This window comes from Myripristis murdjan, chromosome 8, assembly GCF_902150065.1.
Source record: "Myripristis murdjan chromosome 8, fMyrMur1.1, whole genome shotgun sequence".
Lineage (NCBI taxonomy): Eukaryota > Metazoa > Chordata > Actinopteri > Holocentriformes > Holocentridae > Myripristis > Myripristis murdjan.
In genome coordinates, this window is record NC_043987.1 from 10,076,184 (window position 1) to 10,089,894 (window position 13,711).

The window sequence follows — 13,711 nt, forward strand, 5'->3', positions numbered from 1 at the left end:
ACAGAAGAAAATATTTTATTTGGGTATATTAAGTCAAAATCTTCTGGTCACTTTTGTGGTGTGAGGTGACTTGTGCACTTTAAAAAGAAAAAAACAAAGCCAATACACTTTTTGGTTGAAAAGTATTTATTAAATGCCATTTTAACATTACATTTTGAACATAAAAAAATTGTAATTAAGACGAGAGTAACACCTTTTAAAACACTTAAAAAACCTCTATAAACCTTTTTTTTCTCTGAAGAGTGTCTTAGATTTTGTATTTCCTCTTTTATCAAAGAACTGAAACATCTGGACTGCAAAAAAAAAAAAAAAAACAAAAAAAAAACAAAAACAAACAAACAAACAAACAAAAAAACATGTGTATACATTATGTTAAGTATAGCCCCGGATTTGGTGTTGGCAGTAAGTTAGCACAGGAATACAAAAAAAAGGGAAGTTTAATTTATTAAATGATAAATAATCATCAACTGACAGGTTAATATGATATCTGACATATTCTTTGGTTTACAAATACTAAGCGCATCAATACTGCTTGATAATGCTCAATGTTGCAAGAGAAATCATTAGTATACCCAACCAGTGTCGCCACATCATCTCCCTGAAGTGTCAGCTGCTGCAGTGGCATCAAGCTGCTGGAGGAGTCCATTCAGCTGTTCAGTCTAAGAAAGCCTGAATGAATACTAACTGGGTTATAATCTTTGGCATTTCTTGTTGTACACAACAAGTTGGGATAATGTCTTTATCTCCCTCAAAGTGAAAAATCACCACAATGCACAAGCATTTGCTTTGTAGATTTGCCTGGACAGGTCCATATGCTCTGTGATTTCATTACCAATTCACAAATGAATTTGGTCTGTCTGTATACAGCATATATGAACACTTGAGGATTAATGCGGTTATGTAAAAAGATTGGAAAACTGCGCTGAAGACTTTTATGGCTATTAGTGTTTTATGTAACAAGGAGAGTGGTCCTTTGACTGAATACTGTGTGTCTGAATTACTCAATTGGATATATGTGTTGATTTGCATCTTGCCTCATATGCAGCGCAGCAGTGACCAGCTGCAGCAATGCAAATTAACATGTGATCATGGCGTGGGCCACAATATCTTATTAGGCCACACTAACTCAGATCAGCACCTTTAGCACTGCCCCAGAGCAGTGCTAAAGGTGGCTATGTAAGAAGCTGGTGATGCACAATGTCCTGCTGGCCCACAAGCCTGGAGAATGCTCCATAATATCTCAAATAATTATCATTCATGCTTTAATTGATCACTTATATCATCTATTAGCAATAATTAGATTAAATCTTGTAGCATTACAGCTGTGCCCTTCCCTTTGATTTTGTCTCATGTAATTAAAGAAATTATTGCAGTGCCACATTATGTAATGGCATGCATAGTACAGTGCTATAGTACTACTAGCTATAGTACTAGACTCTCTCTCTCTCTCTCCCTCTCTCTCTCTCTCCCTCTCTCTCCCTCTCTCTCTCTCTCTCTCCCTCTCTCCCTCTCTCTCTCTCTCTCTCTCTCTCTCTCTCTCTCTCTCTCTCTCTCACTTATCGTCTCGCTTCCCATCTGTTGTGTCCCTGCCAGTACTCTTTTTTTTTCTTGTTGCTGTCATTCAGGGATAATAGCTAGAAAGACCTTTCTAGTGACTCTTAACTTGAACCACATTGACAGGGACAGCAGCAGGAAGCAAAGCAGCAAACAAGAAAAAGAAGGAAAGAGAGATAATTATTTTACATGGATTCCCTCTTTTTCCCCACTGATAAGGATTAAAATCCAAAGAGGAGGTGAGATATAAGAATTGAAAATACAGATTTTTTTTTTTTATCACATTTTTATTGAATTTTGTTGTTTATTATAGTACAACCATTTTGATGATGTTGCATTGGTGTAATTTCAGCCAGAATGCTTTTACAGCAATTTGAATGTTTCACTGGAATACTGTACATCCACAGCTTTAAGCCTGTCTTTCTTTTCCAGACCAGAGCTTCTGAGATAATCCATAAGAGACCTCATTCCTCCTCACTGGAATACACAGATAAACACCGATCACGGTTTTACACACACACACATACAAACACAAGAGAAAAACAATGATATAGCAACAACACACATACCATATTAAAGTAGAGTTGAAATCCGGACCAACAGCTTCACAAATACATAGGGGAAAAAGTATCCTGGGATCTCCACCAAACCTCTCATCATGAGTTCTGGACAAGCGTGCATCTTTCTTAGAGGAGGAAAGAGGAGACAAGTAAGTGAACATGTGCCTTCTGGTTTCTGTTTCTAGCTGAGTGGTTTTCTCTGTTTACACGTGGTTTCACTGGAGGAGAAATTAAAATTCTCTAATGATTAAGAAAAAAAATAACGTAATTCTTGAATTTCCTTGGTTTGCTTCTCTGAAAGGCGGATGTTACCTTCATATGTTGCTTGTTATGAAAAACACAACAACAACAACATATTTTTAGGTATTATTATATTTTACAATTTTGGTGATTGTTGATAAAAGTGCTGTGGAGCCAAAGGGAGAACCAGCTTAAAGGAGAAGTCCCCCTCTGGCAGAGCGATGGAGGAGCAAACTTTTTAGCTGTTACACCAGCCGGGGGCATCGACTTTGACTCTGCTTTGCTCTTATTTGTCCTTAATCGCTAAAAGGTTGTACACAGAATAAAAACTGTTTTGTGTATGCAACAAAATACATATCCAAAAACAATACCTGTACTGAACTCCAATGTATGTATTTTGATAAGCAGAAATGTCATTAGTTCACAGCAAATCTGGTCCAATGCTGTAGCCACTGAATGTATATATGTATCTGGGCTCAATAAGATCAACTATTGTAATATTTTAAAAAATTAATTTAAAAAAATTAGAAGGTTTTAAGCAGGGTTTTAAAGGATAGCACACACTCATTCAGAATATTATAACATGTTTACAGATAATGCTAACGTGCAAACAGAAATGTGTCCCGAGATACACACCAACTCATAGTCAAAGGATGGACAGAGATATACGGACGCTGGCGCAGAAACTAATATTGATAGTAATAACAGTAACTGATGTGGAAAATGAGAATGCAAAAAAAGAAAAAAGAAAGAAAAAAACTGCTTAAATCAAGCAGATCATATGAAAAACTCAGATTATAAAAAAAGACGTTACTCCTTTCATTTTCATTTTTCCTCAGGACTTGGCCTCCACATTAACAGGGCTCAATAAGCACATGCGAGTGCTGCGTTTACTCTGTCATGTTGTTGATGGGATTATCACTGGCAGTAAATTCAAAAGCACAACAATACTACAGCGGCACACAAAGCCTATGCAAAATAATAATCATATTAATATCTGTAGTGTAGTTGGGGGAGCAGCAAATGCTGAATGGAGAACCTTTGTACATATAGTGTAGCGTGGTGGTGTGGTGTGGTGTAGTGTAATGTGGTGTAGTGTATATATAGTGTAGCAAAGCAATGCTACACATGCTTTAATTTGTGCTCAGGGATTAGAATTACTGCCGTCTGTCAAACTGAAACGCACATGTCAAGGAAATTTTTAACAATGTATGAAAATACACTGAAAATAACTGAGTTGCTTTAGACATACGCTCTGAAATCTGTTATGCAATCCTATTTTGTTAAATGTTTAATTTCTTTCATTTTTCCGTTGTGCATGTGTAATACTTGGACCTGCAGAGAACTGAGACAGTGAGCTCTTGTTGGTAGCATCCTGCTGAGGAATGAATGAATGAATGAATGAGTCACTCTCTGTATCCATGAGGTGTTTCTCATCCAGAAAAATTCAACTACTATATGGTTGATCTATTGTAAGAGCTGGCAAAATGTTTTCTGAAATAGACCACATGTTAAATATAAAGGCTTTGCTCATTCCGGCGGTTTGGGGGGCAAAAAATGGGAATTGTCAAAACAATGGAGAATTTAATAAAAAAAAAAAAAAAAATCTTAGACATCAATTTGCATCATTTTCTTCAGTCTTATCCTCGTCACCCTGTCCTCTCTCTTCGGTCACTGGCATTCTGCACAGCTAATTCTATATTTTTATATAAAAGACTCTATAGGACAATTGTGTCCTCTAGATTGAAGAGTGTACTCAGTTTCTTTTTACTCTTTTTTCCAGTTTTAAACAAACAACATAAACTAAGTCTAAGATTTGAGAGCATTTGTTATTTAAGGTTTGTTATTTGCAAAGTATCATGCATGTACCATGAAAGTCATAGCCCACTAAAATGAGTTTTGTTGTGTTTTGTTTATATCTGGCAATTACTATTTATACACATGGGTCTCACTACTCAGCATGTGATATAGGCATACGTTTCATTAATATATGTTATTAATATCTGTTTAAAATTATTTTTATCAGAGATGTTTTCATGTAGCCTGATGTCATTCCATATTGTTGCTATAAATATCCTTGTTCAGAACATGCGATGGACTAATCTGGTGTGGTGAGATGTTACGGCATGCCTTTTAATGTCTGCTATAGTAAAACAAGATCTGCCATATGGTCTGCAAATGCATTAGTTCCTCTACAAGTATAGAGTCAATTCGGACCTCAAAGTTATTGAAGAGAAAAAAAGACCTCATTCAATGAAACTGATGCCACCATGTGAATGACGGCTGATATGTTGATGGTTGTGGACTCTGGGGCTAAGGTATTATACATATAAAAGTACTTATCATCTCATGTTGATTTCATATTGTTTTGCAGTCAAGAAATCTCACACATGATGAAATAGAAGGTAATGAACATTTTCATGCTTTTCATTAAAATATGCTTGTGATAGTGCAGTGTGACATTTTCAGCTTAATATTTTGTAGATTTTAGTTATATGCAATTGTCAGTCTCCCTCTCCCCTCTGTTTTGTAGAGTTACGTGAGGCTTTTGAAGAGTTTGATAAGGACAAGGATGGTCTGATAAGCTGTAAAGACCTGGGGAACCTGATGAGGACCATGGGCTACATGCCAACCGAAATGGAGCTGATACAACTGGGCCAGACCATCAACATGAATAGTGAGTAACAACATGTTAACCCCAAATATTTACATACTTACCATATATCAAAAGCATGTTCAAGACTTTTAGCTCAATGTGCTGTCATTTGCTCTGATTTACCTGCGTAAAGTGTCATAAAACAAACAGACCAAAAACATCTTTAGCATTTTTGCCACTGTGCCTACAATATTATCAGATTTGCAGACAACTTAAGCTTTGATCATTAAAAATTAGTCAAAGTCATGAATTAGCAGGTGTTGGTGTGCTTTCAAGAATATTCCTAGATAACTGGAAATGTCACTGCCATTATTCCAGTGTTTTGTTTTGTTTTGTTTTGTTTTGTTTTGTTTTGTTTTGTTTTGTTTTGTTTTGTTTTGTTTTGTTTTGTTTTGTTTTGTTTTGTTTGACTTTATGGTACACAACTTCCAGAAAAGGTTTTCGGTTGCATTTCTCAGGGGTGTTAAGGTTGGTCAGAGACAATGAATTCATAATATATTAACAAGAATATGTGTTTCCAAGAATATGTGCTTCCGATTTTAAAATATGACTCTAAATAAAGCAGGAAACTGTTATGATTTTATGTTATGTTGTGTCCTCTGTCTCACCGCAGTGGGAGGGAGGGTGGACTTTGAAGATTTTGTGGAACTAATGACCCCCAAGCTTCTGGCTGAAACGGCAGGGATGATTGGACTGAAGGAACTTAAAGATGCTTTTAAAGAGGTGAGTTTTTCTTTCATGTTTTCATATGAAGTGACAAGCTGTAGTGTATGATGGATGGGAAACAGTGCTGATTTTGCATTGGGAGCATTTGGAACCCAGCTCCATCAGGTGATGCTGTAGCTTCAAAAAATTGAGAGCCTCACTGTGGGTCAACATAATGCCTGAATAAAAAGGTTTTGGCAAGAACATCTTGATTAATATTTAAAGTTTTGTCTGTGATTAACATCGTTGCATTGCATTCACATTTTTTGGGTGTACCAACATGTTTGAGTGTGCGATGGATGTGTGTATTTCCAGTGCGAGCTATGATGACAATGCCCATCCAGTGATTGTGTTAGACAGATTAGCGGGGAAGCTGTTGTGTGCATGCTCTACAGATCTCATATAACAGCCTGTGGCACCAATAGGCCCCACTTAGTTAGACAGACAGCTAACTCAAAGATATGGCTTTCATTATTGCATTACAGTAGCCACAATATCTACTGTTATGATAAACACTTTGTCACTTAAAACCACAGGACAGATTGAATGTCCTCACCACAAATTCATATTGAGCTCAGATTTCTACAAACCCTGGAAGTGCAATAACAACTAAAAAAATATATATAGATGGGTGAAAAAATAAGTTCCTTGGTAAGGTGTTGGCATAGATTCAACTCTGGACTCTGGACTCTGGAGTCTGGACTGTCCTGGCAACACTGTTAACACACCACCTAAGGAAAGGATTTCTGGGCTTCCAGCACCTGGGAGGCCAGACATGCCCCCAGTTGCTCGCAGCACCTGGTGCTAAGTTTTTCTAACTTAGGGTGAGCTGGTCAGGTCAAGTCAGCCAGCCATTTCTGTTATACCTCTTAAGGGATGCACCCATGGGCCATCCAGGTGTTAGAACCAGCTGATCTGTCTTGACTCAGGGATACTGCTAGTGTGCTAAACTCCTCACCCTGAGAGTTAGGAGAGCAGTCCAGCAATCTCTTTTAGGTTGCTTCTATCCACAGTGTCTTTCTTTCAGTCACCAGATGATGCTCAGATGAGGGTCCGAATGAAAATCAACCAGTAAACCAGTGTTGTAAGCTTTGTTGCTGAGCTTAGCCACTCTTTTTGAATAAGATCCTAGATGTGAACCTCTTGAATTAGTACAGTGGCTCACTTCTTGCTGAAGCTACCTTTTCTCTGGGAGACAGACATGACTTACAATTGGAATAGCCAAGTCTGAACCCAACTACATCAAACTTAGATTGAAAGCTTTTCAATGCACATTGAAGATCAAGCAGAGATGCCACCCTATTGTCACCAGGGCCTGCACTGTGTGTGTGTGTGTGTGTGTGTGTGTGTGTGTGTGTGTGTGTGTGTATGTGTGTGTGTGTGTGTGTGTGTGTGTGTGTGTGTGTACCTGGTATTGCTAATGTTGTGGGGACATAAATCTGTTTACACAGTCACGTTGTGGGGACTCGCCTCACCATTAATTTTAGGGTGAAGACTTGATTTAAAGCTAAGATAACTTTAGGGTTAGGTTAAGGTTAGGGTTAGGGTTAGGGTTAGGCAGGTAGTGGTTAGGGTTAAGGTTAGGATAAGTCTCCAGGAAATGAATGTAAGTCAATGTAATGTCCCTAGAAGTGATGGAAACCAACGTGTGTCTGTGTGTGTGTGTGTGTGTGTGTGTGTGTGTGTGTGTGTGTGTGTGTGTGTGTGTGTGCGGGTGGGTGGGTGGGTGTGGGTGTGTGGGGGACTATATGTAAAAGAAAGAAGTGAATGAAGGGTCCTGTCATTAAACTTAATTGTGTCGTTTCGGATGGAGAAGCTCCTTCCTGAGGGCACACAAGGAAGGAGGTTGCCATCCTGAGCTTCTTTCTTTTACCACTAAAAGTGACTGCTAGTCCAAGTACTGAGCAACCCCTCAGTTGTCACATTCAGTACCAGAATCATACCTCTGGTTGGTACCGCTCTTCCTTTCAGCACCAGTTCAGTCTTCTTCCCCTGTTGCCTCCTGACACCTGTAGTAGGCCAGCTTTCCCCATCCTCTTTGCTCAACAGGCATTGCAACCAACTCTGAACCTCTACCTTGTGGAAAGCAGGCCCACAAGGCAGTAGCCCCTCTGGCTGTGCTAAGCCAAGTTATAGGAGTTTTACAACAGTGGAAAAATAATGGGAAAATCTTCAGCGAACCCTGATATAACGCCTACCAATTGTATAACAGTTGTCTGGTGTAGCAGAGAGGCTGCCATGGTGAATCAATATTTATTCAGCAATCACTCATTCACGGTGTCTGTTTTTCTCCTTCTGTCTGATATAGTTTGACATGGATGGAGACGGCGCTATCACATCTGATGAGCTGAGGCATGCCATGATGAAGTTACTGGGCGAACAAACCAACAAAAGTGAGATTGATGCAGTCGTCAGAGAAGCTGACAACAATGGAGATGGAACAGTCGACTTTGAGGGTGAGACACACACACACACACACACACACACACACAGAGACAGAGAGAGAGAGAGAGAGAGCAACAAGAATATAAAAGTTTAGGCCTGTCATATAGCAGCCCTAGCTTTGACCATTTTCTTTTACTCTTTTCTTTTGTTTTATATGATGGCATATTATTTTTAAGTCGGCAGGGCCCTGGTGCCCCACGGCCTACGTGACATCTTGGGGTCAGTTGCAAGTTGGGGACCTTGTTGCATGTTGTCCCCTTTTCTAAATTCCTATTCTTTCCTGTCTTTCTTAACTGTGGACTGTCAAATAAAGGCAACAATGCTGTTAAAATGATCCAGATACACCCGGTGTATCTTTAGGTGGATTACTATTGTTTGATTATTTCATTTACTTATGGCATTGATTGTGTTCAGTCCTAATTCAGGACACGTGTGGCACACATGTGATCAAAGATAAAATACAAACAAACAAAAAAACATCATGATGTTGTTCGTAACATTCTAGTCTAATCATTGTCTCATCTGTTTTTCTTGCAGAGTTTGTGAAAATGATGTCACGGGAATGAGGATCACAAACACAAGATATATAATTGTGAATGGAGAGGAATTATTTTTGTGGAATTTTATGCTAATGATACTTGTAATGGATAATTTTATGCATCTAGTTGATATTTTTCTCATGCACAAAGTCACATTGAGCCACTCCAATGGAATGAAGTTTACCACCTGAAAAGAAAATGCTGTACTTTCATTTCGTGGCAGACTTGCAGCAGATAAAGTTAATTAAATGTGATTGTAATATTGTAGCTCTGGACTGTCACAGCCTCCATTCTTTGTTGATGTTTTTGGCTCAGAAATCACAGCAAATTAGTCAAGGACTGGATGGTCATTGAAGGTTATCCGCAATTCATTCAAGACACAGATAAATCTGCACTTATTGTTAGAAGACAATCTACATTTTGTATCTCTAAAATCTATTTGACTTTTAGCTCCCTTATATCCCTCCCTTTTATATTCTTTTTGTTTCCGTAAATACTGGGAGAACAATGGACTGAATTCAAGGAGAAATGTGTGTGTGCAATTGAAAGCCCTGGATGGGCTGTTTGTAAATCAGTGATGATGGACAATCACATTACAGAGCGCCAAGAAAATTCACGTTTTCCCTCCAACCAGACGTCACCAAGTGACACCAATGGACACACCCAGTGATCACCAGTCGATGAAAACCTGCATGCTCTTGGCCCACCACAGCACAATTTCTCATTCCTGTTGTAAATAGACTGTTGTTAACCTTGAAACAATAGCATTAACTCATACAGAATGATAACTTATCATTAAAGTAGCACTGGCGGTGTAAATTATACTTGCATATGAATGAATCAATGTTTTGATGCAGGAATAAATTTTTCTGACACAACCAGACAACTCTCACCGCATATCCTTCCTACTTATTGAATCTGAGTATTAACGTTCAGACTCAAAATATTGTCACAATATTGTCACAGATTTTTTTTAAAGACTACTTGTGTGGTATTTCTGCTTTATCTGATAGTGACAGTAGAGAGACAGGAAAGGCAGGAGAGGGAGAGGGGGTGACATGCAGCAGAGGATTTGTGGTTGACAGTTTTTCAAAGGGACATCAGCATTCGTTTCAGTCAAAACCTCTGAGAAAGTCAGCTGCCCTTATACATGCAGCAGCTCCTCTGCTCCTGCAGGCAGTGGCTACACCTCAGAGATCAGTGAAAAAGTGGCGCTGGATCGCTGTCGCTCTGTCGCTCTGTCGCTCTGTCGCTCTGTCGCTCTGTCACACTGTCACTCTGTCGCTCTGGTCTCCCAAAAGCGATGGCCAAATGTGCCAACTGTGCCAACTGTGTCACCAGCCCTCCACCTTGACTGCTGCCTTGGCCCTAGCAGGGAACCATCTGTCCTTCCAGCCGATGACTGGAGGACACGCTGAGTCCCAGAAAAGGACCTCCACATGCCTGATGCCAGCTCCATGCTGGTAGGAGCTTCTTGGCCCTGTCTCACTTGTTACTGCACCTCCCATACACATGCCCAAAGCAAAACACGCAGAGCACAGAACGGCTGTGGTTGGCTGCCGCCGCCCATATCCCCTACTATTAGGCACAGATTGAACTGTGTTTAAAAAACTGATGAAAGTATGGGCAGGGGAGCATTCATGACAGCCAGTGCAGTGTAGGTGTTTCTCAGTAGCAGCCAGTTTCACCCAAGATTCACAGAGACTGTTCCAAAGACTGGAGGTTGAGGTCAAGATGGGGGACTTTTTTTTTTTTTCTCAGAAAGGGCGGATGTTACCTGGTTATGGTTGGATCCCAGACATTCCCTCATATTTGTGAGACGGAAATTCAATTGTTCTTGAACTGCTTGAAAAACACCATCCTCTGGGTTAGACTGCAAGGGAAAATTTGCTCCAGGCACAGAAACATCCACAACGCTTCTATGACAGAGGGTTAGACAGTTGCTGGATTCAAAACAACTCAGAGTTTGGACTCCAGCCCAGAGATTTTCGACTTCCGACATCGCTGCGTTCACACTGCAGTTTAACATGAGGGAAAACATGGATGCCTGAGGGAAGTTTGGCAGAGACAGTCAGTAACATTAAAAACCTACGTTAGCTCCGTTGTTACTACACTGTGCTATGCAGTGTGGTGCTACTAATAGCTAGTCACAATGGGGCTAGTAAAAAAAAAAAAAAAAAAGAGAGAGAGAGAGACAGCAAAACAGCTATTAAAGCCACATTTTGCTATAATCAGAGCAAAATACTGTATATATGTATTTCAAAGATTGCACACATCGAAGTACACATCAAATTATTAATTAAAATGTCAACAAATACTGTAAATATGTTAATTACCATTAACAATGAAAGCTCTTTGATGTTGTCAACAATGTCAAGTTGGATAAATTGGAGCTCTAAAATGGCACCCAAATTTCCTACCAGTAATTTCTCAGTTTGATGCCATTCAGTTTATTTTTGACAACTTGGGGCTCTTTTTTCTGAGTTGTGAGTTGTCTCGAACTCAGCAAATCTTCATTAAGTTCCTGTATCATTTCCACTTCATTTCCACAAGTCACATGCTAAGTGGGAGGGGCCGGTCATGTTCACACGATGAGAGGGGGATGTTGTCTGACGTAGTCTCAGAAGAGTCGTTCAGTGTAGAAATGCCATCTCAAATTCCTAAAACCTTGCAGTGAGTTGGTTTCTGTTTCTCTTGCAACAACTGAAAGAGATGGAGCAAGAGATGTGGTTCACAAATCTGTAAATTCTGACTTTTGGGACAGCTACCTCTCATGGGCCCAGAAAGCTGAGGTATGTTGCATAAGAGCTTCATCAGTTTTCCAGGCCAAGATACACAGAGGTCCCTCCTACTCATAAAGACTGAACATCCAGCAGTTTTTGACTATACACAAGAGTGGGCTCATGTCTCCTGTACAACATGTAGGTACTCTTGATGAGGCTGACAGGGTCTGAGGACTCTGCAGAGTCTGAACTGTGCAGGGCATCGCTCCTCAACCTTCCTCTTATCTCATGACAATGAAAAATGTGCAATGTTTATGTGCAGATCTTGTCCACCAAATACTATTCTAGAACTGTCAAGGAAGAAATGTGAGCATTTTGGATACTTTTTGTGGCCAAGGATTTTGTCAGCCTGATCAAGTTAAACACCTCTTTCATACTTCTGGCAACACTGGTATCATTTCCATAAAACTCATCATGCATGTGCTTGGTGAACTTGGTCCAATATGAAATGTTACATTACATTACATTACAAATAACTGCCTTGATTGCATGACAGTGGTGAATACTGTCAGTCAGTCTTCTTATCAGAGTGCCAGTCTTTCCTACTCTGTCATGCAAGAATGCACAGTGATGTTTGCTGGTTTCCAAATGAATCATTTGATGTGGTTTGATTATGATCATCAGCATTTATTCTTGTAAACTGTTGACTTGATTAACTTTAATTTTAGGAGTCCATTTTAGGAATAAATTGAACCAAGTAGCAGCATCCCCACTCTGACAGTTGCCTTTTGAATATGCTGGCATGTAAGCAGTAATCTGCCACCAATATTTTTCTAAAGTGCAGCAACATGTCAACTAAAATGATGATAATGGCACTCTAACAAGAACTGATTTTAATGCTTCTGCAGAAATTCTCTTCATGGCTAATATAACTCCTTTAGAAATGGAAAACATGTCACATTTTACCAGAATGGACTTAACAATTAACCTTGGAATCGAAGACAGGGTTTAGTAAAAACCCTCACGTGACTTATGGTAGGATAACTGATGAGAGTAAAAAGTAAACAATATGTATTCCTTTTGTATTCCGTGTTATGAATTAGATGAGAGTGGTAAAATGAGCAGATGGGGCCATGAGAAAAGCCCAGCACACAGCAGCAAAGGCTGATGAGACCCGGTGATGATCGAGAGGAAGATGAATCACTCAAATTGATAAAATATGTACTAAGCAGATTAAACCAAATTTCCCATGTATTTGATCAAACACAATAGCCCACCAGGCATGCCTGACATTGCCTCTGAATGGCAGATTGTGTATGATATTAATAGCAGAATTATTTCCCAACCACTTTGTTCATTTGGCATCTTTCACTCATGAAAATAATCCCTCTGAGGTTGACTAATATTGTTGCGTAACAAAAGGTCAATAATATAAGCTGCACGAAGGAACAATTGTTATTTTTCCCTTTGAAATAAATGTGAGCTGGTCATAATCTTTTAAGGAAATTTGAATCTTCAGATAATATGTAATGACCAATTTTGCATTGAAAATACTTGAACTGATAAATAATTCCAATAAAAATGCAATAATAGCCAATAATAATCCAATAATTCATTGACTCAGTTTTTGACACTGTATGATGGCGTGATGCTGTTTAAAGAAAAAGTTCACACCATATTGGGTTATGTCAGGTATACCATGTAATTCCATATCGTAAATCTAATTTTGTCCATTAATTTCATAAACACAAACAGAATTCTTTATTTGAACAGCATGGTGATTCCTGTAATGAAAGTGTATTATATGCTAGCTGGAAAACCTCCCAAGTGTGTATATTTCAGGGAGTGTAATTTTTCTAGTATTTTCATGTGTTAGTTGTCTGAGATGTATAAAACTAACAGTGAAATATTGTTGTGGACTGGAAAACCACAGATAACCTTCGTCTCATAGAAGCCAGGTAAGGAAATAAGATTGCTGAGAAAGTGAAAAACACCTCTACATTAATTATTGCCATCTGAAAAATATGTCCAATATTAGCCTATATTAATGCAGGCTATAAATCAACACCATGACAAAACAGATGCTACAGTGTAGCTGAGATATTTCCAGTAATGAGTTCAGGGAAGCAAAAGTGCCTGTTTCATACTTAGAGAGCCTGATGCAGGTTCATATCTTCCACAGGCTGCTGTTTTGTACTGCAGGCAGGTTTTAACTAATTTCATTTCAGTTTTCATTCCAAGAATTCTGCTGAAGAGTTCCAGTTTATTCCACTGGCTTCCACTCCAATC

General features: G+C 39.1%; 1 protein-coding gene across 1 annotated transcript; it reads left to right on the forward strand.

The window, feature by feature from the left end:
- Positions 1-1,599: 1,599 nt before the first annotated feature.
- On the forward strand, positions 1,600-9,577 carry cabp5b (calcium binding protein 5b). The gene is made up of 7 exons (XM_030058836.1): positions 1,600-1,793; positions 1,987-2,263; positions 4,729-4,759; positions 4,888-5,031; positions 5,624-5,733; positions 8,024-8,171; positions 8,698-9,577. The coding sequence occupies exons 2-7, from the start codon at positions 2,213-2,215 to the stop codon at positions 8,724-8,726; spliced, it is 513 nt and encodes a 170-aa protein (XP_029914696.1). The 5' UTR covers positions 1,600-1,793; positions 1,987-2,212; the 3' UTR covers positions 8,727-9,577.
- Positions 9,578-13,711: the final 4,134 nt, after the last annotated feature.